This window comes from Alternaria arborescens (assembly GCF_004154835.1).
Source record: "Alternaria arborescens strain FERA 675 chromosome Unknown contig_5, whole genome shotgun sequence".
Classification (NCBI taxonomy): domain Eukaryota; kingdom Fungi; phylum Ascomycota; class Dothideomycetes; order Pleosporales; family Pleosporaceae; genus Alternaria; species Alternaria arborescens.
In genome coordinates this window covers 1020682-1045223 of record NW_021167860.1, presented here as the reverse complement: position 1 = coordinate 1045223, position 24542 = coordinate 1020682, and the positions used below count along the sequence as shown (strand labels likewise).

At 50.5% G+C, this 24542-nt stretch overlaps 12 protein-coding genes across 12 annotated transcripts; 5 read left to right on the top strand and 7 right to left on the bottom strand.

Moving 5' to 3' along the window:
* Nucleotides 1–324: 324 nt before the first annotated feature.
* Nucleotides 325–1067, top strand: AA0111_g3042 (hypothetical protein; the record flags this gene model as incomplete). Its single annotated transcript, XM_028648882.1, has 2 exons — nucleotides 325–628; nucleotides 700–1067. The coding sequence occupies 2 exons, from the start codon at nucleotides 325–327 to the stop codon at nucleotides 1065–1067; spliced, it is 672 nt and encodes a 223-aa protein (XP_028509345.1).
* A 735-nt stretch (nucleotides 1068–1802) lies between these two features.
* On the bottom strand, nucleotides 1803–2599 carry AA0111_g3041 (hypothetical protein; the record flags this gene model as incomplete). Its single annotated transcript, XM_028648881.1, has 2 exons — nucleotides 1803–1966; nucleotides 2017–2599. 2 exons carry the CDS (start codon nucleotides 2597–2599, stop codon nucleotides 1803–1805), a joined length of 747 nt encoding a protein of 248 aa, XP_028509346.1.
* Nucleotides 2600–4656: 2057 nt separating this feature from the next.
* AA0111_g3040 (hypothetical protein) lies at nucleotides 4657–7098 on the bottom strand (the record flags this gene model as incomplete). Its single annotated transcript, XM_028648880.1, has 7 exons — nucleotides 4657–5093; nucleotides 5141–5683; nucleotides 5730–6036; nucleotides 6160–6657; nucleotides 6862–6918; nucleotides 6973–7017; nucleotides 7093–7098. 7 exons carry the CDS (start codon nucleotides 7096–7098, stop codon nucleotides 4657–4659), a joined length of 1893 nt encoding a protein of 630 aa, XP_028509347.1.
* A 2161-nt stretch (nucleotides 7099–9259) lies between these two features.
* AA0111_g3039 (hypothetical protein) lies at nucleotides 9260–9660 on the top strand (the record flags this gene model as incomplete). The annotated part of the gene is made up of 2 exons (XM_028648878.1): nucleotides 9260–9294; nucleotides 9351–9660. The coding sequence occupies 2 exons, from the start codon at nucleotides 9260–9262 to the stop codon at nucleotides 9658–9660; spliced, it is 345 nt and encodes a 114-aa protein (XP_028509635.1).
* Nucleotides 9661–10641: 981 nt separating this feature from the next.
* On the bottom strand, nucleotides 10642–10992 carry AA0111_g3038 (hypothetical protein; the record flags this gene model as incomplete). The annotated part of the gene is made up of 1 exon (XM_028648877.1): nucleotides 10642–10992. One exon carries the CDS (start codon nucleotides 10990–10992, stop codon nucleotides 10642–10644), a length of 351 nt encoding a protein of 116 aa, XP_028509634.1.
* Nucleotides 10993–11986: 994 nt separating this feature from the next.
* AA0111_g3037 (hypothetical protein) lies at nucleotides 11987–12764 on the bottom strand (the record flags this gene model as incomplete). The annotated part of the gene is made up of 3 exons (XM_028648876.1): nucleotides 11987–12073; nucleotides 12159–12485; nucleotides 12537–12764. 3 exons carry the CDS (start codon nucleotides 12762–12764, stop codon nucleotides 11987–11989), a joined length of 642 nt encoding a protein of 213 aa, XP_028509641.1.
* Nucleotides 12765–13472: 708 nt separating this feature from the next.
* AA0111_g3036 (hypothetical protein) lies at nucleotides 13473–13979 on the top strand (the record flags this gene model as incomplete). The annotated part of the gene is made up of 4 exons (XM_028648875.1): nucleotides 13473–13520; nucleotides 13572–13632; nucleotides 13686–13815; nucleotides 13865–13979. 4 exons carry the CDS (start codon nucleotides 13473–13475, stop codon nucleotides 13977–13979), a joined length of 354 nt encoding a protein of 117 aa, XP_028509640.1.
* Nucleotides 13980–14366: 387 nt separating this feature from the next.
* On the top strand, nucleotides 14367–15254 carry AA0111_g3035 (hypothetical protein; the record flags this gene model as incomplete). The annotated part of the gene is made up of 2 exons (XM_028648874.1): nucleotides 14367–14439; nucleotides 14485–15254. The coding sequence occupies 2 exons, from the start codon at nucleotides 14367–14369 to the stop codon at nucleotides 15252–15254; spliced, it is 843 nt and encodes a 280-aa protein (XP_028509643.1).
* Nucleotides 15255–15326: 72 nt separating this feature from the next.
* Nucleotides 15327–16133, bottom strand: AA0111_g3034 (hypothetical protein; the record flags this gene model as incomplete). Its single annotated transcript, XM_028648873.1, has 2 exons — nucleotides 15327–15937; nucleotides 15986–16133. 2 exons carry the CDS (start codon nucleotides 16131–16133, stop codon nucleotides 15327–15329), a joined length of 759 nt encoding a protein of 252 aa, XP_028509642.1.
* A 1050-nt stretch (nucleotides 16134–17183) lies between these two features.
* On the bottom strand, nucleotides 17184–19361 carry AA0111_g3033 (hypothetical protein; the record flags this gene model as incomplete). Its single annotated transcript, XM_028648872.1, has 1 exon — nucleotides 17184–19361. One exon carries the CDS (start codon nucleotides 19359–19361, stop codon nucleotides 17184–17186), a length of 2178 nt encoding a protein of 725 aa, XP_028509637.1.
* Nucleotides 19362–20170: 809 nt separating this feature from the next.
* Nucleotides 20171–21102, bottom strand: AA0111_g3032 (hypothetical protein; the record flags this gene model as incomplete). The annotated part of the gene is made up of 3 exons (XM_028648871.1): nucleotides 20171–20575; nucleotides 20630–20905; nucleotides 20965–21102. 3 exons carry the CDS (start codon nucleotides 21100–21102, stop codon nucleotides 20171–20173), a joined length of 819 nt encoding a protein of 272 aa, XP_028509636.1.
* A 1470-nt stretch (nucleotides 21103–22572) lies between these two features.
* Nucleotides 22573–23999, top strand: AA0111_g3031 (hypothetical protein; the record flags this gene model as incomplete). The annotated part of the gene is made up of 2 exons (XM_028648870.1): nucleotides 22573–23010; nucleotides 23073–23999. The coding sequence occupies 2 exons, from the start codon at nucleotides 22573–22575 to the stop codon at nucleotides 23997–23999; spliced, it is 1365 nt and encodes a 454-aa protein (XP_028509639.1).
* Nucleotides 24000–24542: the final 543 nt, after the last annotated feature.

Genomic DNA, 24542 nt, shown 5'->3' with positions numbered 1-24542 from the left:
GGTAGTAGACATGAAGTGAAAATGCAATTTGATCTCAATCAGTACTACATGAATACATCTCACTTGGACGACTTGGAACGCAATCTGTCTGTGATGTCTGCATGTGCTCCGCTGTGCTGTGCCATGGTTGCGAAGGCACTAAAATTGATGGATGGTCCGTGCCACACTACAGCACTAGCGCGTTGAGCTTCAGTCTGAACTTTTCCAAAATTTCGCGAATAGAGCTCCGCGACCAGCCCGACCACAGCACGACGCATTACCAGCCACCACCACACACCCACATTTCTAACTCCTACCGATAAACTACAGTCGCTTAACTACACAATGTCGAAAGATATCGAGGAGAAGAGGCTGAAGAAGGAGAAGAAGGACAAGAAGGAAAAGAAGGAAAAGCGCGCGGAGACCGATGGCGTGTCCAAGAGCAAGAAGGACAAGAAGGAGAAGAAGGTCAAGGGCGATGTCGAGATGGTAGACGCGCTCGAGGCCGAGCTTGAGAAAGAGCCAGAAGTCTCCATGGTCAACGTCGTTGACGGCAGCGATGAGCCGCGCGGCGCACTCGTTCCCTTTGCGTTCCCTCTTGCAGACAATGACAAGGAGGTCAAGAAGATCCTCAAGACTGTCAAGAAGTGTATGTTCTTCCTATTTTGTCTTCCTGCCATCTGGCGCAACCAGGAAAAACTAACATTTCTTCCACTACAGCCGCCAAATCCAAGACCCTCCGTCGTGGTGTAAAGGAAGTCGTAAAGGCGCTGCGCAAATCCGCCGCCTCAAGCGCAGGTACTTCCAGCGACCCCAGCGCCATTGTCGTTATCGCTGCCGATATCTCGCCCATGGACGTCATTGCGCATATCCCCGTTCTTTGCGAAGACCACAACGTACCGTACATCTACATCAAGAGCCGCGCGCAGCTTGGTGAGGCTAGCGCAACAAAGAGGCCCACCAGCGTGGTCATGATTGGCAAGGAGAGGATGGGTAAGAAGGCAGGCGAGGGCGACGAGGAGTTCACCGAGGCGTACGGTGAGCTCGTCAAGGTTGTTGGCAAGGCCGCCAAGACGGTCAGGAAGTAAAGAGAGCAATGCGCATGCGGCGAGTTTGGGCGAGAAGCTGTTCGATCATGTATCGAGTGTATTGTTCAAAACGGGAATGAGGAGTCTGGCGTTTTTCACCCCAATGGTTGGCTAACTAGTCCCCCTACTGTTATTGCTTTAGTTCTAGGGACTATGCTAGGCTTGCAATATACCTCTACAAAACTTCAAGACTCTGTTCATCCGCTCAGGCCACTTCTTGACTGATCTCGACTCTGTAGGCACCGTAAAGACAGATGCCTGTAGAGGCTGCTGATCTTGCACAATTATCTGTCAGGACCACATCCCAAACATCATCTCATCGCCCTAGTAATCGCTCATCTTTGTAGCAATAAGAATTCGATTGAAGGGAGCACAGTTCTTGTACGTGAAAGCTCTTGATATTTTCTAAGTTGTTCCCAACTTCAAACCGCACCCAGGGCGTTTGTGTAACTCTGTTGAGACACTGACATATTGATAAATGATATATATGCCTCTAGGACGTTTTTTCAGCGTTAGGTACAACTAAAAAAACAAGAACTTTCCCGTGTACGGGACAGCCAGCATGGGTAAAGGTTAGACTATAGAAACGATTGTTAGGTCTACGTAACTACCAAGAGGACCAAGTATAAACACGAAGAGAACTCAGCACACATCGTCTACCATGAACATCACCAATCCGCGTCCCAGTGCTCTCCAATCCTGTTTGTTTCCAACACAGCGTTTGGACACCATGACTTAGTTAGCGGCAGTCCACAGAGCCGGACCAGGGAAGGTGTAAGTGGTAGGGTTGGTGTAGATGTTGAACACAATGCCAGGCATGTCTTTTGTGTACAAGCTAGTACCTGGAACACCAGCAGACGGCTTAACGGAACCGCTACCTCCAACCTTGAGGTTCAAGCCTAGATCGATCATGAGCATCTTCTAAGTGCTGAGCAGTGGAAAAACTTACACTGAGGGTACAGTTGCGCGCCATTGACGTTCTGACCGCCGTGGAGTGCAATGATCTCGTGGCGAATGACGTAGTTGCCAGGTGCAAGTTTAGCTGGAAGAACAGTAGAGACCTTGAACTTGTCCGTAATGAGCTTATCTGTGACCCAGGTTCCGGGGCTGATGATAGCCGACTGAGAAATCTTTGACCAGCGAAGAGCACCTGGTGTCAAAGTGGTGCAATCACCGTTGCAAGGTGCAATGTAGTTGATGATCGGGCCCTTGTGGCTGTCGGGCCAAGTGCTCCATTCAAATTCGATAGTGTCACCGGCATTGACATTGGCATAGAGACGTCCGGCTGTGGCGCTCTTGTGGCAATTCACGTCTGCAGTGCCGACGGAGTTCGGCTCGACGAAACCGATGTCTTGGTTCAGGGCATCCCAGCCTGCAGTTTGAGGACGAGCATCCTTGGCATAGTAGTACCAGACTGGGTCAGAGCCGTTGGTAAAGGTTCCCTTCACGTTGACACCCTTGACGAAGCCATGGGCGGATGCGGTGTCGAGGAGGACGGCAAGAGCGCCGAGAAAGAGCGCGGAGGTATACATGATAGAGACTGTAGAGGAGTGGATCTGTGAAGCTTCAGATAGCGAGTGTCGTTGCTTTGATGGAGATATGCTGTGTTCGATTCTTCTCTTATATGTCTTCCACGGTTTGAGATGGTGTTACTGACTTCTCATGTTCTCCTCGATAAAGAACGGAGCGCAATGACCGACTAAATCTGGTAAGTTAAGTATCGTATAGTGTCTTTAAATGACCACGAGCCCCTTGCCTACGGCCTTGTAGCAGCAATGGGCATGGTCACCAAGGCGAGACATAGCTTGTGTTGCTTTCCATCCACACACGACATCCACCATATGACTTCCAAGATCTTCCATCGCTCAGAATCCGATCACAGGCGCACAAGCTGATATTATCGCGATATTGTACCTACCCCAGAGTGTGGTTGTGGCGTGCAGCGGCGTGCTTCGCGACGGAAGCGAGCCTGGTTTTCGTGCGCCTAACCAATCTATTTTCCCCGGAAAGCTCAGGTGAAGTGCCGTTAGCGACCAATTTAAACACCGAGAGGGCAGCGAATGGAGTCCAAACGGTATAAATACCAAGTCGCACTTGTCGCACGGGCATTTTGTGCGGGTGTGGAGTCGTTGATAGAATTCTTCCGATGTCGTTAGCGGGGTTTGTTCTCTATCTATGTACCTACATATTGTCACAGTGGAGGGTGGGCGAATGTGGGCACCACATCCAGGACAAGACCAAGCTTTTTTTTTTTCGTTAACAGGAAGAGCACGCCATCTGGTTCTGGTCTTGAGTCTGTCAGCAGCATCATGATATATGCCGATGCTGCTCCTCTCTCCGCTGCTTCTTATGCTCAACACCTACTGCATTATCGAGCGCATAGACAGCCTCGAAATGATCGTTGCCACTGATTCTCGCAACAACACTCTGTTCCTCTTTGCTGTCCACTGACAGGCTCGCTTGAACTGTCCCTTCGCTCTCAGTACTAATGATCACGAACTCCTCCTGACCCATTGCCCCAAAGTCCTTTTCATGGAGCACGCGGCCCAAATACTCATCAGAACACGGGCAAGTCACCGGGACTGGTAGAATATCGACTTACCAATGGCCCTTCTTGCTACTTTCATCATACAAGCCATAGCTAGCGCCTCCCGCTTGTCCGGCATCCTCTCACCGTCTTGCTGCGCTAGATTCTGTATATCACGCGCCTTCTCTTTCCTTCCCATCCCCTTTCTCTCTCTTCTTCGCATTTATTCTGAACCGCACACAGAGACCGCGATTAGGGTTGGTGGAGTTCCATTGCAGGTTTTCGTATTTCCAGTCGTTTATTGCGGTGCTAATCGAACGGTGTACGCGAGCAAGAGGTACTTCCGTAGCATTGTCGATGGCACAGATGTGTGTTAAGTAAAAGCTATAAGAGGAAGGATCTGTGACTTTGACGACGATATGATAAGTTGGAGCTATCAAGGCGGCGCCATGGAGCTTTGCAATACTAGTTGGCAGAGGCACATTAGTGTCTTTGGTGTATGATGTGTAGAAGAGATATGGTCTTTGGGTCTGTGTGAGTTTGTTCAAACCTGATAAATGTGCGTTGGTGTTAATCTGTAGGAACTCCGCGCCACGGCATTTCATACGACCTGCACTCCGTGAATGGTCGCGATACTGAATGAAAGGTGAAGTATCGCGAGTGCTATGCGGATGCGACTTTGATATCTGACACTCCTCCTCTGTCAGTTACATACTAGCGCTGTAAGAGTCATGATTAACTGGCAGAGGCCGCATCACACCACTAGCGATCAACGTCAAAAAATTGCTGACATGTGAGAGATCACGCGCGATGAGACGTGATACTTGTATCCACGTAAAAGAATGAAGAGAAATCATTAGACTTTCATTGAGACCTTCCTTACCGAAAAGTTATGAACCTTGCTCAACTCTCGCCGATGAAGGAAAATCGTAATGGCATGATGGCATGAGGCCGTTCAATACTAGCAATGATTCCCAGACCTTCAGGATTATTCAAATTCCATACCGTGCCCTCATCTGACTCACATTCCAGACCGTCGGATTTTGATACATGGATCCACTCCTAGTACCTGCCACCTGGCGGCGGTTGGCCGTACTGTTGTTGACCTGGGTATCCGCCGGGACCACCTTGAGGCGGTCGTTGCTGACCGTACTGACCTGGTGGGGGTGGCTGTTGGCCGTAGCCTTGTGGAGGAGCACCATAGCCTTGAGGGGGTTGCTGACCAGGTGGAGCACCGTAACCCTGTGGTGGCTGTTGGCCATAGCCTTGGGGCGGCTGTTGGCCATAGCCTTGCGGTGGCTGCTGACCGTAGCCTTGCGGAGGCGCGCCATATTGACCAGGTGGTGCACCGTAGCCTCCGGGCGCTGGGTTGGTCTTCTCGTCCTTGGAATCGTAGCTTCGGTCAATAGCACCAAGAAGAAGCTTGAGGATCCAAAGATCCGGTGTGAGATCGACAGGTGGGTTGGCACGCATCATCTCTTCCTGTTCGTTTTCAAAGTCTAAATTCATGTTAGCACGAATTCGATCCGTAAATAGGGAAACTTACTGGATGTGCAGTCAACCATAGGGCCAACCTCAGGGTCCTCATCGAGTTTACCGAGGAATGCCCTGGCAGTCGTATCATTTCCAACCTGGGCGAACTCAAAGGCGACAGCGCCACGGCCATAGGGCGTTGACTGGAGTTGTCTGTATGTTCCTTTGATGACATCAAAGATTTTGTTCGGCTGTTCACCTGCCGGTTGTCCATCAGTTATAGCGATGACGAGTACTGGCTTCTGCATCTGTCCGGATCGTGCCTTTTGGAGTACTATCTCATTGATGACCTTTGTCTCCATAGAGCTGCCCATAGGCGTGAGGCCCTTGAAGTTCACACCACGCATGATCTCTTCGATCTGGGCCTCAGTGGCGACGCCATCTTGGAGAGGTCGACCCTGTTGGTTACGAGCATTAGAGAGGTCGGTGTTCATGCACCGGACTGAGATTCCGTCGTTGTCAAAGAGCGTAGCAGCAAAGGAGACTCGTTCCAGAATAAGGCGCAAGTCTTTGATACGGCTGCCTTCCTCTTCAAACTGCATGGAACCACTGTCGTCTGGAAGGTGTCAGCTTGATCAGCAGCTTAGTTCTTTGCGACCTACCGATGTATAGAACGATGTCGTATAGTGCCAGCTTGACAATGTCATTGGCGATCTCCTTTTGGATACGCCAGCGCTGGATGACTTGGTTGATCTTTGAGGGTGCATCTTGGGCGATCCGGTCGAGGTTCTGGCAGATTGGGAAGTTCTGGAGACCCTTTTCTTGGATACAAGCTTGTAGCAACTGTTTGTAGCCTGCAACTTCAGCTGGCCCAGCTTGAACCTGTTGAGGAGGAGGGGGGCCGCCATAGCCTCCCTGTGGTGGAGGTGCGCCATACTGGCCCTGCGGAGGCTGTCCTGGAGGACCACCCTGACATTATGTTAGTATGTATATAACTTTGAACAAATATCACTAGCTCTGCGTCTCTGCTCGTACGTATTGAAAATTCAAGGATGGAGACAAAAAATCGAGAAAGTCTAGATTAGTACGAACATTTGGCTGATAAGGGGGCTGTTGGCCGTAAGGTTGGCTATACTGCTGCGGCGGCTGTCCGTAAGTAGGTTGTTGTGGTTGACCCCATTGGTTTTGCTGCTGGTACTGTTGAGGAGGTGGTTGTCCATAGGGCGGTGGAACCTGGGGTTGATTCCACTGCGCTGGAGGCGCCTGGTTTGACTGTGGCGACTGGGGAAATGGTGATTGAGGATACGGAGACTGCGCCTGAGGATATGGAGATTGAGGCTGTTGTCCTGGTGGTGGCGGAGGAGGCCTGCTATACCCCGACTGTCCTTGAGGATACGGTGAAGATGTGCCATAAGAATTTGGAGCTGTTGGTTGCGCAAATGGTGACTGTGGCGGCGCGTACGAACCAGGACGCGGGGGCATAGGAGGTGCAGGCTGTTGCTGCTGCGCATAAGGATTTGGCGCCTGCCCGGCGTTGGGCTGATAGGCGCTGTAGCTAGAGGCCATTTTGCTTGATAGAGGCATGTGTGGCTAGGTCCAGGAGCAAAGTGTGGCGCGTCAAGTCCAGAGTGGATTTGTTCCAGGCGGGGGCGGGGTTTATTGCAGTTGGAGCCAAAAACAGAGTGGAGACTAGGTAAAAGGTTTGCGAATGCCTAGTCTTAGGTGGCGGGTAGGGAATGGGCGATGACGACGCAGAGCAAGTGACAAGAGAAAGAAGGAGCTTTTTGGGCTTACCCCGGGAGCACCGGCACCTTGGGCACCTGGATATGCTTGATACTGTGGCTGGCCAGGCTACGTTGCATTAGTGAATCATCACCAGCATCGACATTCCACTTGGAAACTTACGTAGCCACCAGAAGCAGCGTTCATCGCTTGCATTTTCGATGCGAGCTATTTCAGACATGTCAGCCCAATTATGACGCAGCGGGGCATGGAGGGGCAGCCAAGGAGCTGACCGCAACGTACACCCATCTTACTGTTTGTGTGTGGAGGTTGTAGTAGTAGATCGATTATTCAAGAAAACGGACAAGGCTGATTCTTGAGATAGAGTTGGAGTGTAGAGAAAGGGCCGGTCAGATGGGTTTAATGTATGCCTTGCGCTGTTCGTTGGAACAAGGAGCTCCCGAAAGATGACAAGTAAGCTGTGAAGCTCAGCCCAGCCCCGCTGCACCGCCTGATGACCTTATCGCGTCCCCATTGGTCCAAGCCACCTAGCTATGATTCATTTGCGTACCGCGTGTTTGTTATGAATTGTGGAAACGCTCGTGGCTGTGTTAAGCGTGTTGTCGCAAAACCGGTAATGCGTTCTGCGTTTGCAGGGTATAGCGCCACGAACGAGCGGGGCACAACCAGGCAACCGTATAGGTACCGACCAAGTATCTTCAAGGTATGTGAAAAGCCGGTCAACGATTCTACTGCGCCACAATCGAGCCAGATAACAGTAAGAATCGCATGTGCATTCTTACCACGCCCGCAGTCTACTAGTCAATCCATGCGCGTGATGGCTTGAGTCGTACAATCTGCCTAGGCCTAGATATCGACATCATCTCTCTCAACAAGATATACCAAGCTACTTGAGTAACACAAGTGATAATCCCAGGTAGGCAACTTGTTTGATTGACCAAGCTGAGTTGTGGTGATAGGAAGACGAAGAACCTGGGAATTTCTTGATTCTAGACAAGGCGTTACTGCCTCGTACGTGAACTGTAATGTTGTCAGCATTTGTTGTTCCATTTGCGAGTCCCTGGTGTGGCCTTTCGATGTCCTGATGCACTTACAAATCGTAGGTAGAACGTATGGGGATTTGCGCGCAGTATCCTCAAGCTTCAAACCTTTGTTCTTGAACACGTCCACGAAAAGGGAGGTGTCTTCCGTTGTCTAGTCGATTATGATACCAAGATTGCTCAGATCAAGATGCGATGATGGTCCCAAAACGCGATTGGTCAGATCAGATGACAAAGGTTGAATGGGCTGGACGGCACTCTTCAACCTCTTGGCTCGTAGTCCTTTCTCATCCTTGGAGGTGGGTTTTGCTTTGCTTTGTTAGCAGGCCGGCCTGGATTTTTGTCGCCAGTGTCCGTCAACGGAGCCGGAGTCTGAACCGCCTTCGGTGGCATATTGTTGGTGATCGCGCTCTGAAACAGTCAACTTGCTGCTGGTATACGCAGAGAGACAGAGTCGGTGTTCGGAGTGGAGAGTTCTATTAGCAGAGTTGGTGTAATCCGCGGATGTTTGCAGTGACTACCTAGGTAAATTTGCTTGGCGCGGTGTTCCTTCCAAACACTGGACTGCAATCAGGCACATATATATACATTGCGTCATTCTACAAAACTAGCAGTAGTAAAGGTAGCAAAGGGTTAGCAGGCGGCAATGTCGACGCCCAAATTGAGAACGCCCAATGGTCGGAAATGAGACAGGACTGAGGCGAAGGAGAATTCGGTGGACGAAGAGACCTCACGTATGACGATTAAACTTGATAAATCAAGGAAACATGCCTCATCATATAACAGTAAAAGCATGATTGCTATCGTAGTGATGTGCAAATGCTGTTGGATGCATGCGATACATCTAGATGTTTCATGCCGCACAAGTGAGCAAACGCGTTAGATTTGTCTATTGGGTGAGGATCGCCTTGTGACGTATGCTAACCGTCTGACTGGCCCACCATAAATACAATGTCGATTGTCACGGAATGACATACACACCGAAGAATCCCTTGCACATTTTTTTGTCACGTGCAGCTAGAGATACCGGTATCTGTGGATCGCTACGCTACCCAACACTTCGCAAGCCTCCGAAACGGTCTCTCTCTCTCTCGCACCCACATCAACCCTATACACATTCTAAACAGTCACTATGGAAGAAATCGGTTGCCAGTTTAGCATGTGCTTCAACGCTGCTGTTGAGCTCCACGAACAACACGAAATCGATGATTGTGTTAAGGCATTGCGCAACTTACTCGCCGATTACACTATTCCTAGATACCACCGCATAAGATGCCTCACAATTCTTGCATGTACTCTAGAAGATTGGCATGAGGGATAATCCTGTTACATCAAGGCTGAAACCATCTGGCGTATTGCGAAGCAATGGCATCATGACGAAACAAATCCGGGTATAACCAAGTCGCTAGATGATCTTCATAAGTGTTTGGAAGAAGCAAAGTGAGTACCTAGGTATGCTCTATACAATTCGAAGAAAGGAACTAAATTGCATACGTTTAGGCAAATCTTATTCGAAGACGATAAGCGACCTAAGGACGCCCCTGATCTTGAGGCAGATGCGCTTCATCCGATAGCAGTATACACCGGGGTGGGAGGGGATCGCGAGATCGCAGAGGTAAAAGAAGAGACGTGGTCAGAGGATATGAGCGACGGAGACGTGGGTTATGAGGACATGGGCGACGAAGACATGAGCGATGAAGAGGAAGTGGGCGACAAGGAACCGATGGTCGAGGCCGAGCAGAAAGTGGGCGACAAAGAGGAGAGCGAGGCGCAGAATGTTGATGCTAAAGAGACAGCAGTAGAGAGATAACAGTCGAAGGACGAGATAGTATGTCTAGAGGCTGTTGCTGTTGAAGGGGTTATATTGACATCACGTAGGTGCTACTATACCGTCCGCCACACATAAACTATTCTATGATTAGCAGAAGCAGAAACATTATGCCGGAGAGGTCTTAAAAGCCATAAGATCGATCGATAAAGTCTTTTGTGTAACTCCTATCTTAGCTGGACAAATCTTACTACCAAAGGTCTTGTGGAACTACCGAAACTTATCTGCATCCCCTGTGGCGCAACGAATCATTGACGAATGGCGACCATAATCACTGTTTTACCAGGTACTGAAATGGCTACAATCACCTTGTTGAGGCGTGACTTTCCATCCTTACATGTGCTGACTGTTGTGATGATTAGATCCAGAGATCCGATATGGGCTGTTCTCAACACAATCCATTTATATTTGATTACGCACTTCTACATAAACAATTCACTCCACGTACGAACCTAATTGTCGATACCCTAATCTATCGTCTCGTCAAGAAATCACTTATCCTTACATCACCTAAGCAGCATCTATTAGTCAAGCAGTGGACATCCTCGCGCTTGACTCCGCGATAGTCGGTTTCATGTATCTGCTTGAACAAGTTCAAATGAATGGCCTAGATGTTGACCCACTAGCATCCCATTGTGGCACGTATTTCTCAACTATTGGACTGCGTATCGTGGAAGACTTTTGCTTACGGTTGCGTCCTTTGAATTCGATAAACTCAATGGACATGCAAAAAGAAAGAAATGAAGTAGAGAAGAGCAAGAAGGCTCGCTAAACATAGATGCCCAACGTGGTGTTAGGACGCACGTCCTGAGATATCCGGCAGGCTTTGCAGACTTCCAAAGTCCTTACTAAATATGTTTCATGGAGCAGTAATACGTGAAAGTATCAACTCGAAAGCGACGTATCAATCAAGCACGATAAGAGGGCTTTGCTTCTCAAATTGGGTGTTGATCTCATGTCCGTCTATGTCCTATAGCAAGACCACTTGTCCCATCCGCCTTGGCACCAAGCATACACATTGTTTCCATACTGCCTCTTACATGCTGCAGGAGTATCGACAGGATAGTACAAATCACCAAAATTCGTGTTATACAATATGCATTGCCAGTCATTGCATGAATTTCCAATCGTGCCAGCGGGGTAACCCATGCCATACTGGTCGCGGCAGGCCCGGTTCATGTCTATACCGCCGAGTCTTGCGCCAGCTGCCGCTGGAACAGATGCTGGCGTGAGGGCTGCTGGTGCGCCAAGTGCTGGTGCTGTGAGGACGCCAGAGCCGATGATTGCGCCGAGAATCGTGGAGTAGATGACCATGGTGTTGACTGTATACTTCGAGTGGAAGTCAGCGATCGGAGAGGTGAGTAGATGTATTTGTATATCTCAGTTTGGACTAAAGGGAACATTTCAGTACTGTTACATACTTGATGAGGACTGATAGGAGTAGGTAGCTTGTGTCAGGTACTTCGGATTGATGAAAGAGTTGTTATGTGCTCGGAGGGTGAGTGAGTATGGAGTAGAGCTATTGAAGGTGAAGAAGAGCTGTTTTCATAGTAATTTGCTCCTCTTTGAACATATCCTTTCATGTGGGTCGTCCAGGTATATTGATTGCTAGCCACGTCACAGCCATCTACCAGATCATATTACCTGCAGGCTAAACTTCTTTGGAAGGGAGGGGGACGCAGTATGTGTAATGTCGTTTATGCTACTATGCGGCGCAGCTTGATGGAGGCGAATTAGTGACAAGCAGCCACGACCCTATGTGGCAAGCTTGTTGGAGCGAGGTAGACATTGTGATAGATGGTCTCGAATTTGGATTGTCTAGTTGCCTACGTTGAGTTTTGGCGTTGACAGAGAGATCTAGGGATGGAAGGTCTGCGATTATAGAATTATCTCGAAGCCGAGCGTACAGGGATGTTGACATTAACCGTAGTCTTGCATCTTTACGATCGGCTATGCATCCAATAGTTAACGGTTGACGAAGCCTATTAAAGGATGCTCCTTACAACATCGTTTAGTGGTTGTTGTTATAAAGCGCGTCACTTAGAGGGGCAGAGCCCGCCAATCGTACCTTGGGCTTCCACATTACAGCAAAGCTCTGAAAATGTATGCGTGTCATGGATCAGAAGTAGATCGAAGTTTTGGACATGTCATTAGATTAAAATGACTATCTCGTAGAGATACAGAACAAACATGGTTTCAGTACAACTTGTAGCAGACGAGACAGTGACTTGCCGTCCAGAGTGGATTGTCTTCCAAAGAAGCAGATATCAATGTCTTCAGCTTAAGGTCGACCAATCCATTTGATGTACTACTCAAATTGATTTCGGCTAGGATCAGGCGCAGCATAACCTCTTCGGAAGAGGAAGTTCTGTAGCCTGTCTTCAACTCTCGCAAACTGTGATTTCGTTAGCCTCAAAGGTTTCACATGCGATTCTGTGAAGCCACTCTCCACGATGTTCTCTCCGAGCGGAAGCACTTACAAATCCCCGTCCCTGCACTCCATCTCTGATCCACAATCCATATCCACCCATCATGTTTGCCATCATGATGTCCGTGGACAAGCGATCACCTACAATAGCGATTTGGTCCGGCCTAGTTACGCCAGAATCTGGATGTGCCCTGAAGTAAGCCATGACCTCTTCCTCACAGCCAGGCTTCTTGGTGGAGTGTCGCAAAACTTTGACCCCGGTATTGGCCTCCAAGACAGCAGCTTGAGCATAGTCCTTATCTGAAGACGTTCCAGCCGTGTTGGAGACTATTAGAAGTTTCGTACCCGGATAAGCGTGTCGAAGGCGCTGGAAATGGTCCTATGAAGGTGGTCAACGAAGTTCTGAGCGAGGTGATACGTGTATCAGTACTTCATATGGTTTGTGAATCTCATCGGTATGTGGCACAGCAAAGCAGTTGTCTTTGTCAAGTACTACAGCTTGAATGTCTACCTCTTTCTGCCCAGCAACCCCATCTTTTCTGAAAGCTTTGGACAAAGGAATGGGGAGATGATTAAATGTTGAGACAGTATGTTGAGGCAAGCACAGAGTTGGATCTCTCAGTAGCCGGAAGACGTTTAGGGTACCCGAGATATTCATTGGGAATGTTAGTCGACGTGGTTGCAGGGGCGGGACTGAGTGGTGACGCGTTTGTGGCGCGACGCTTTTCGAAAGATGTTCTTTCCGATGATTCCGATCTTGTTCCGAACTTTGCGACACGCCAACAACAGAGACCGAGCATCCGTAGACTTTGGCTGTTACCTGCATGTGCTTCAAGTGGATTTATAAACTACAATCTTCTCACATCGGAAATGCTCATGGGTTTCGCTGAGACAAAATAATATCACAGTGATGTACCATTGAGATGAACGCAACGTGTGGCATAAGCAATATCCATGCACACTTTCGTATAGAAGTTAACAAATGCTATTATGAGAAGGGTTCAGTGACGCCTAGATGTTGGTCGTGATTCTGATGATCAAAGATAAGGGAACATTGAGTATAGTATGGGAGACAGGGCATGATGACTAAGATTTGGTCCGAGCTCAACCTCAACTTTCTGTAGACAGTGATATTAGCATCGCGCACGCGCTTCGCAACCACGACGCCCAACTTTGCGCTCTTTTCTGTTGTCGACAACCACTACGTAACGAACACAGGCAAATAACTCTTTGGAGAAGATCCGCGCAACGAGTGCGATTTGCGCCTACGGCACGAAGCCCTATTTCTCGCAACCTACACGAACGTCCCACCGCGAGACCGAGCTAGACATACTCGACATATTGGTTCAGAGTCTACACAGAAAAAATGACGAGCACTATCGGTATCCCTATCAAGCTCCTCAACGAGGCAGCAGTACGTTCACCGCTGGATACTGGTCTCTGAACCTGCGCTAATAGAACGCAGGGTCACATTGTCACGCTTGAGATCACATCGGGTGAAGTCTACCGTGGCAAGCTAATCGAAGGTACGCACTGGACTCGTCTCCCAGCCCCTTACATTCCTGCTAACAGACAGTAGCCGAGGACAACATGAACGTACAGCTGAAGGACATCACTGTCACCGCTCGCGACGGTCGCGTCTCACATCTCGAACAAGTGTACATCAGGGGAAGCCACGTGCGGTACTTCATTGTTCCCGACATGTTGAGGTATGATGTGTTATACCCGTCGAACAAGAAAGGCGCTAACAGAATATAGGAACGCCCCCATGTTCCGATCGAGAGGCACAAGGGGTCGCGGTGTCGGTCTTGCGCGTGGTCGGGCAACAGTCAACAGGGCAAGGGCTAGCACTCGTGGCGGCGGTGGTCGTTGAACGAGTTGAGAAATGGCAGCGGAAAGACGACATAAGCAGAGAGCAAGTTACGAGAAGCGCGACACCAGCGAGGACGCGCGCCCTCGGCTGCGGGAAATAGACAATGGAGGCAAGGACAGGTATGCAACCAGATCGCATTTTGCTGGACATACGCTGAGAACTGGGATAGCTCCAAAATTGATGATACCTTTGAATGGGATGAATGCACAATTTTTTACATTGTCGAAGATACCTTGTGTTATCTAAACTTGCTCGGCGGCATACGAAGGACCACAATACAGCCAGGCGTAGTCGCGAACGTTCTTGATATTCGCAGGCATCTACCCCACGTTGAATGGCGAGACCCCCGAGAACTCCGCAACTAGACACTTTTTCCACCGACACAACATGGACATCAAGAACCCACGGCGTATTCTTGCCATTGGCGCGCCCGAGGCAGGTGTACTTCCACTGCTGAAAGGTAACTTGTTTTCCCACATGGCGCGCATTCACTGACTCTGCCTAGAGCTCACCGGTTCCGCCCCCGAACCAACGTCCGAAACCACTGCCGGCCTTACGCACGAATGGCGTCTGGAAACCAAATACTACACTGCAACCCTTCCTATTTGGATCGATGAGCTCGCCAACGTCGCGGAATGGCGCACCGAATTCACCAAGCCCGAAGCTCGCGAAGTCGTCACCGCGCTCGGTGCATGGATATACTGCTTTAAGAAGCCAGTCGAAATAAAGGATCTAGATGTGATCAAAGAGACCATGCAGGCCGTATCCGATGTTATCGAGCGCGCATGTGGCTACGGCGGCGACATGGTGTGTCTGGCTGTTGCGATGCCGCAATCCATCACGCCCTACCTTGAGAAGAGTCATGAAGAATGGGAAGAGCTCGCCATGGACTATGGTTTTGAATACGTCGACTCTGAGAAGAAGGGGAAAAACGAGTTTGGAGAGGCGACAGGGGTACACCGAGTTCGGGAAGCGCTCGAGGCTGGGGAATGGGAGAGCATGGCAGATCTGGACATGGGCGGCGACGAAGACGGCTTCGAAGGCAGTTTTGCAGCAGAAGAGGCGGAGATGAACATGGAGCTGTTTGGCATGAAAGGTGCGCTGGCTGGGTTTGACGACGATGAAGGTCAGGGATCAGGGGACAAAGAGGTTGAAGAGCTGGAGGTGATGATGCAGAAAATGGTTGCTATCAAGGAGATGGGCGAGGGCATGGAAGAGGCCGAGCGAAAACGTTTCGCTGCGAAAGCAGTGAACGATCTGCTAAAGGATTATTGATTGCCGCTACTCCGAATCATTCGCAGACGCCACAGAACAGTATTCGTGAACGTCTACATACGACCGAGTATTTCAGCTCTTTACGCCGAAACACAGCAAAAACGGGAAATCCATCTCTCTTACCGGCTTCCCATCCTCAGCATCAACTTCTTTTCGCAGAACGAAGGCTTCGTCGACCCTAATCTCATTGAATCCTGTCCCTAATAACAAATCCTCCATCTCGCTCTTCTTGATTCCGTGTCTCTCGACTCCTGGCCTCTTACTCACCGGGTGAAACGGCACAGCTTCCGGCCCAAAGTCTTCATAATCTGTCAACGCAACAACACCCCCTGGCTTCAAACATTTCTTCATCGTCTCTAGAATCTCCGCCATCGAAGGAATGTGATGCAGGGTCAAATGAGAAACCACGAGATCAAATCGGTACGAGTAGGGCGGTGATGTGGCTTCCCCTCGATGCGTGGCAAGGAGTGCTGCTGCGCTTTGCAATTCATGCGAGTCTGGGTTCGTTAGGAAGTGGTTTATTGAACACAGGTTCGGGTGATCTGTTGGAAGATCCGCCAGCTTAGTGTTGAAGGCACTTATCATGCCGTCTGCTGTGTCGACGCCGATAAGGCTGCGTACGTGCGGAGCTAGCATAAAGGATAGCAGGCCAGTGCCGCAACCGATTTCTAGCACGTCGAGTTCTGTGATGCTTGTTAGTCCTCGACTAGTGGTAGATGGGCTGTTTATACCTTTGTTACGACCATCTTTGAACGCAGGTACGTAGCGCTTGATGGCTTCAAGTGCTTTTGAAGTCGATTCCACATGCTTTTGGTTTGAATCCCATTCCAGAGCCTCCTTACTGAAACGCGCATTGTTGATCTCTTGACTGGTGGCCATGGTGTTTGAAAAGTGTATAGTGAGGTTTGAGTGCTTTTGGAGTGGACCGATTGATGCTAACAATTATACACGAAAGACTTATACATCGATTGTTCTAAGAAAAGACCAATGTGCGTTATTCGCGATCAGTCTCGGTATATACATACGTGGATGCTGTGCGGGGTTGCGGGGCACTTCCGTGTTTAATGCCAGTAACGGCTTCTTTCCTGGCGTGCGATACAGTCGCAAGCCATTTACATGCGTATGCTGTCTTATTCTACCCCCATTCTCTCTATACGCTCCCAATTGCCGGTAACCCGTGGAGTCAAGCACGAGCATGCATCTGACAGGCCTGAAAGCTCAGCCACCGCCCAGGATGTGTTGTGTGACGACACCTTCAGGAAAGCCAACCAGCGAGTTGTTAGCCCAACCTACCAGTGTGTCCACTCTCATCTCACAGATATCCTGTCTCTCCGATGTGTACGTCCTCTGAATTCGACAGCCCTATCGGACTTGGGTTTCCATCGCGAGGCGATGATCAGCAACGAAACTACAGGTTAAGTACTATTCCACGGCACTCTCACACAAGAGATCATGGAGTAGTATGGTGCCCTTGAGCTACAGGCAGCTAGATTGCACCAGAAAGAGTATCTAACTTCTCACTGCAATCTCTGGCGATCCAGATGATCCAATTCGATACGAGCTCATAGCGGTGGGGGAGGCAGTAGTGAGCGAGGGGTCTATTCAACGATTGATAGTATACATGAGCATAGGCAGCAGGGTTATGTATACCATAGGACTAAGGGCAATAGATATCAGTTGTACGAATAATCTGGTCCAGGTCTCATCGCTGGCTTTGAGAAGGCGCAGTTAGTCGGAACTTGACAGCAAACTTCAGTCGAGCAAAAACGAGTGCTTGATGAGAACAAAATGGATAGACCGAATATGTGGACATGTTGTAGATGCAATGTTCGCGGTCTCAGAAGGATATGCCAAAACTCAATCGGCGTTGTAGTACATCACATTAACATCAACACCCTAGCCTTCCTCCGACAAGCGTCTATCATCAGTCTACTCATACCCATAGTCCTCTACAAATCCATGCCCACGCCGCCCAAAAAGCGCTTCAATCGCAGCGCTAGCCTGCAACTGCGCATGCGCCTCTTTGACCTTCTCTTTTTCCATTTCCAACCTCCTCAGCTTCTCTTTCTCCCTCTCCAGCTCGCGCTCCTTCTCTCGACGCAATTTCCTAAGTTGATCACGCTCGATGTCACTGTACTTGGCTCGCTCATAATCTCTCAACTTCTCTTCTCGTTCACGGTCGCGAGCTTTCTCACGCTCCAAGTTTCGCAGGCGCTCGATATCCAGCGAGGAAAGTTGGTCTGTGAGGTCGTGGACGCTGGACCAGGGGAATGAAGTAGACGAGCGATAACCAAGTGCCAGTGAATGGGTCGGGTAGCTCGTAGAACGGTTGGTGAGGAGCCTAGGCGCGTCATGAGGCAGAAGTGATGACCAGTTGTACCAACCAGCAGCTTTGAGCTCAGCACGAGCTTTGTTGACATCGTTCTCTAATGCTCCACTTGCGTCAACGGCGTCGAGAAAGCGTGCGCGGTGCGAGCTCTGTTCACTCTCGAGCTTGATAAGATTCGGTGGCTCTACGGTGGTGACACTAATCGCTGTAGTGCAGCACTCTGGATTTGAAGTACTTGGTGCTCTGACGAGGAACTTGCGTGCCCAGTCCTTGAGGTCCGAATCAGGCTCATACCCCTGGTAGATCTCTTTAAGGATGGCGACAGGATCTTCGTTGAGTATGCCATAGGCGTTCATCCTATCCAACGCATAGCTCTTGCAGTCGTCGAAGCCCATCAATGTGCCAAGCTTGGCAAATTGCACATCGACGAGGACACAAGCGTCAGTAGTTGTTGATTGAGGTTTGATGATCGGTGACCCTCGACGCGCGATGCCTAACCCGGCAGCAGCAGCAGTGAATGGGCGTGGGTCAGGACGGTAGGAGCCGGTATGAAGAAACTCCAATAAGCGGACGAAAGTGTCCTCCGATACCTCCTTGTGCATCGTGAGAAAGCGGCTACCTACTCTGTCAAAAGCTCGTGCAACACTTAGAAAGCCTTCCAACTTGTCTGCATCGAAGAGGACAGGCCTGTCTTTGAACACGAACTCGACCGACTTAGCAGTCGGTCTGAGACGTGCGCGGCGTCTGGTCTCGAGCTCATGGCACCGATCGTTATATGTCTGAACTCCTAGCTCTCGCGCACACTTAGGTTGGTTGAACAAAGGCTTACAAACCTTCCCGTACCACTTATGCACTTCGCTTTCGGACGGCCCCTGCATATCGCTATGGCAGTGACTGCAATTCCACTGCTCTCGATCTTCACGCTCAATTGATTCTTTTCTTCGTGGACTGTGATAGCCATCCTCGACGTAGCGGACGTCGAACAAGCTGTGCCCATAGTTCAGTGGCGACAACTCTCTACCGTGTACAGCTGAGAGCTTCTTGACAGTAAGCATAATCTTTCCGAAATGCACGTCGTGATTCAACCGTCCGTAGTCCACCTCATCTTCTTTCTGACCACCACAAGCAACGAGGAAGTATGCGTGTATCATGTGGTGAATCAGAATCGCAATAGTGTCTTTCGCGTCGGCGTACTCGAGCGCGTCAACGTTTAGGACGATTGAGATGCGCTTGACATCAGGATTCGGTCCCAGTCTGTGGGCGTAGGTAGCTCCCGAGACATCAGAGCCCAGGCTTCCGATATCGAGAAAGACAGCGTTCTTCAAATGGCCGGCAAAGAATACTTCGTCCAGCTTGTTGAAGATACGATATGGGATCTCCTGGATTAGTCCGTCCCTCTCGAGACTTGCAGCCCGTATCCTGATGCTCTTGAATTGATCAGCTGTATCAGCCCAGCTCTGTTCCAGTCGGTCAACGACGAAAGCAACTGCCCAGTCGATGTTCCATCCAAGATCTCTCTCGCACTTCAGGAAGGGATCCTGAAGTCGCACAGCAACGCTCGATAGCGGACGCCGGTAGTCATAAGACTCGAAGGGGACGTAAAGATCTGGCTCTGAATCGGAGGGGTAAGATCTGGATCGAGCAAGCCCTGCTCCACCGAAGAGGCGATCACCGTATGGTAACAACGCAAGTTGATCAGCAGAATCGAGAGTCATATGATTGACCAGAATGGGTTGCGTGTATGGCTGATCGTCTTGGCAGAGCGTCAAAAGCGTCATGAGTTAGTGGACCTCTGCGCCAGGTTGAATCCGTCCTTCTCTTATAGTTGAGTAAGGCGGGAGCACCGCTGCTGGTATGTGGCGTGGCATAGTCGTTCACAGCATCTTCTTTCGGAGTCTTCGTATTCAGCACGAATGATCACCGACCCTAGCGTAACACATGGGCTATCACGTATTGTTTGTCGTGGACAATCCGCGAGCATGGGCCCGCGGTTCATCGGCATAATCCTATTGGGGCAACATTAGATCGACACTCAACACTTCAGAGTCCTTCTTTGGCACAACGACTCTGTACCACGTCCGTAGGGTCAACTTCGCGTGGTACTAGGTAGGCAAATGTAATACATGGCTGCACAGCGCGGATGCTGGGACAGAAGTTGAGGTTCTGATAGGCGGACGGCTTCCAACGCCGCCTCTTCGCTCAGCCTAACGAATGTCAGTACCAACGGAGATGTGTTTTTGTATAGGTTAGACGTGATGGCGACATAATACAGGTGGGAGCGGTCGAATAGTAGGTGGAAGTAATAGTGTATATTTGGTGGTAACCGCAACGAACGCCAGTCGCGGTTCCAGTGATTTAACAGAAAAACAGATGGGATATACAAAGCACGTAAAGGGGACCGAACATGAAAGCGCACTAGATGGTGAAGCGCCTGACTGGTAGCCGAATCTCGTTCCCCGAGTTTGTCGTAACACATGAGCAAAGACGGGTGATGCCTCATTCTGACCGTTGGGGTTCCTACGGTCGATCGGTATATAACAGCGAACAGGACTCCGGACAATCGCGCTGTCATTACCAGGCCTGTCATTTAGTAGCGTGGGCGGTCGTCGGGACGGCCATACTCGTCGACAGGCCTTCCACTGACGGAGCCGGGACGCGAGCCAGGGCGCGAACTAGGGCGCGAACCCGGACCCTGACTCCTGCCGCTGCCGTCACCGTAGTGCTTTCGTCTGAGAGCAGCTAACCTCTTCTTCTTGGTATGCGCGTTGATGTATGTGCCGATGATGAAACCGACAATGTTGAAGAAGGGCACCCAGGTGGTCTCAGGCAGGAACTGCTGGGCGAATGCCAAAGAGATGGGCGAGACGATCCAGCTGACCTTCATGACAGGCCAGAAGCCAGCCTTGACTGTCGCCTTGACTTGGTGGAAGGTGCGAGCGCCTGCGATGAGGGCCATGGAGACGAGGTACACACTGTTCTGGATGGGCGAGATCTGCATTCGTTAGCGACGCGCTGACGTACAACGGCCGACCGCGCTTGGACTTACAAGCAAGTTGCTGAAGAGAATCTGCAAGATCTTTGCCTTCAAGCTCTTGCGCCCCTGGAAGACCTTCTGGAGGGCGCTAATCAAGACGTGTCCAAGGGGCGCGCTGATCAAGGCACCGTAGATGGCCATCTTGGGGACACGCGAGGTGAAGTAATGACCCGACTTGCTCCTGTCGTGGGCGATCCACGAGGCCAGGAACTCTTGGAGACCAGACAGAGTACCTGAAGTCAGCATCTTGGTGCGCAACGGGTTGCTCTGCAGCTGCTTGAGGTATGCCTGACGCGCCCACAGTCAGTGAATTGGCTCATCACATGTTTGAATCGCACCACACTCACAGCGAGGTATCCATTGGGACCGCCGCCTTTGGTCAGAGCCTGCCCGAGATTGTGCATCACTCCATCCTTTCCTTCCAGAGCGTCGGCAACAGCGGCTGTTGTCTTGGTCGTCGTCTCCTTCTCGAATTTGACCGACATGGCGCCTCAATGCGATGCGACAGCAGCAAACGGCAGATGGGCGCGTGTAGAAGATGATGCTGCAGTCGACGAGATGTTTGTGGGGGAGTGCGGGTGTCGACGAGCTGGACGGCGACGGATGGCTGGGGAGGTAAACACCTCGGGTCCAAGCTTTAGCGCCGACAAGACGCGGAAGCAGGTGTCGTGATCTGACAACAACAACGACCTCGGTTGGATGATTAAACCTCTTGCTGTCCAGCCTGCTGTCTCTACAGACTCTTTGCGTACGGTGGTGCTATGCGAGACACCTGCACTGCATTGGAAACTGCGTACCTGTTCGCCCTGATGCTTTTTGCCAGCGGATAAGAGCGCGTCGGGACTCGCCGCCTGTGGTTGCTTGCACCGAGCCACCTTGAGACTCGCTCCAGCGCTCACACGGCCCATTACCGGCTCTTTCCCCAACCAAGATTGTGATTCTCGTGGGCGATGGCGAGTACAGTCATGCACAAGGTTGATAGCGTCGTCACGGCAGGGTATCCTTACTCTGACAAGCGCGATCCTGAAGTCACTTCTATCGACCTCTTATCGCCTGGTGATCTTGACATCGTCTCACGCCGACTACATCCCCAGCCTCTCCGATACGGATGGACTTGCATTGAGTATGCACCGCTTCAACGAGACATCAAACAATCTCTCAATGGTACTGATATTATGATAATCATTCGTCTGCTCACTGCGACAGCTTGACGTGTCACAGGATGGAGTTAGACACATTTGTGTGTACTACTTCAACTTCCTCACCACATGCAACTACACGCAATCGTCCCCCTATACATGGTACACTTCCATCTTGCTGTTTACGTCGGCTTGAAATTGCCTCGCATGTCATTTCCTCCTTCTGTCTGTTTTTCCTTTGTCTTGTTCCAAAGCGTCGTCAAAGCGTTCTTGTTCATTTCGTCGTTTGTATCCCAAGACAACAACAAACAGTCGAGACATGTGCAGAGACCGTCAGAAGGCCTCGAGTACTGGTAATTTTTAATCACGCGGCCAGACCAAACTCGCAACGTGCAAAGCTGCCAGAATCCGCATTGTCCGACAGGTGACAAACCCTTTTTGTAGACTGACCCTCCTCGAGGTCTTAATTGGGTCCGACTTCTCTTTCCCCTCGCCTCTACTCGTGAATCTCTCGTTTGTTGGAGACATACCGAAACTCACTAGAGTACTCGTCTTGCCACTGCCTCGAGTTTCTACGTTGTTCCTTCCACGCCTTCACTTGCTCTCACAGGCTAAGCGTGTGTGCACTTGCCTACCTAGGTGCCATCATTGTCGTTGTCTCAGAACAGCAACATCAACCCTGCACCACGCCCTTACACTCTTACACCTTTCGCTCTCTTCCTCCCTCTAGATTCTTTGTCGCGTGCTCGCCCTGTCCTAGCAACAGTCGATCCCAGTACCCTTGGGCCTGCTGGAAATACCAAACACCACGCCGCCATGGGGAAACCCATGCGAGTTCCAAACTGTACCCACCTAGATATGGATCGCGTCTTCGGCCACGATCAGCACTGCAGCATTTGTGGGCGCTCACCTTCCATCGGGTTCCTCTACGAATGCAGACAGGATCATAAAATCACAACGCTTCGCACCATACTATCAAAAGAGCATGGAAGAATCGAGCCGGTCAAGTCGACACTGCGACAGGAGCTGGAGAGGATTGGATTGGGCGAGAGCATCATTCGTAATGCGGAGAGCGGCCACTACACGGCCACGCAACTGAAGAAGCTCAAGGAACTCAAGCTAGAGCTGAAGCAGGTCATATCGGACACGCGTCAGGCCACCGAAGCCAGTGATGTCGTGGCTAGGCTTACAGCTATGGCGGGAGCGACGTACAGCATTGATGGAACTTTCAGTAGCCTGCCCGTTACAGATTCAGTGAGTATCATCCAAATAGTGAAAGTAGCAGGCCCCCACTAGGCGATGCTAATGACGCGAAGAATTCTCGAGCATGCGCTCTCAGAGCCTGTCATAGCTGCCGCCCGTACTATCGAGAACGTCTGTACATCGCGTTTCAAGCAGTTGTCAATGGGGACTTCTCGCCCTTGACAAAAGATGATGTAGAAGAACTCCCGGTCAAATCTGCACAGATTATGCGTACCATTGGCACCAGGGTTCAGTCCTCCATGACCCTAAACACCACCCTCTCGACGCTGCCCACTTCAGATTCCTTTGCTACGTCTACAGGCATTCCGCACACAGCGTCATCCAACACTACCGATTCCAGTGAAATCACATTCAAGACCACGCAAACCGATATCGATGAGATCTCTGCACAGCGCCGCCCTCGTCGTAGATTTTACAGAATGGGACGCCGTTCTTCCATCGACATAGCCCGTTCTCTCTCTCGTGCACCCAGCCTCCTTACACCCCAAGGTCTCAAGTCAGCAGTTCAGGGCATCTTCCGGCCAGGCCGGGAATCCAGCTCTGAAGGATCCAACATTACCCTTCCACTCCCGCGAACCGGTACAGTTCGTGACAACACCAGTTCTCCAACCGTCGGCGAATTCGATCTCGGTGCCTTGCGCCGCGTTAGAAAAGAGAAAGAGCGCAATGAACTTAGAAACGGGACGTATGCAGGTGGATTCGAAGATGTCGCTACAGATAGCACAGCGATCGACGATGGATCAGCAGGAAACAACAACGGCACCGATTCTGATTTCTCAGCATCCTCTTTCACAACTGATGGGAGCGAGAACATCAGAATCGAGGGGGTCGCTATTACAGAGCAAGCAGTCGAGACGCACACAGTTGACATTGTCGCTCTCAGTGTTCCGGCTACGCAGAAGATGGGGGCTATGGTCAAAACCGCAGAGGTGAAAGAGCATGCGGACATTGGATTGCAAAGCATCATGGCACAGGTGTGAGAATCACGGGTCGGAAGACTCTGGACAGAACGTGTGCAAGGACGACGAACCACAAGATGGATGAGACGCGTTTTCATGATTTGATGATAGCAGACGAACTATGCCCGTTCAAAGAGGATCACGATTTGGTAACGAAGATTGGGAGCAAGAGAGTAATGGCATCTGTACGTGGTAGCTCTTCCTTTGATACCCGCATCCTGTCCGATGCATTCAGAGATGGGTAGGATAGTATCCTTAGCTGAAATGGGGAGCTCTCCCCGGACATGGTAATGGAGTATCTTGAGTAAGGGGCTCGTACGCTACGGACACTTATCTTTGGTCCACTAATAACATGGTTGGCAAGCGAGTGAGCCAGGCAAGCGAGTGAGCCACCCCACCAACTTTGCGCACCTCTACACGTGTATATCTTAACCACCTTACAAGATAATATATAGATAATAATAGAGTATACTAAGCAGTATCTAAGGTATCTTTCTTGCACGTACGTAAGTTGTGGCCAGTCTCCCTGCACCTTGTGCAGCGCGCCAGAGCCTGGCGGCTAAG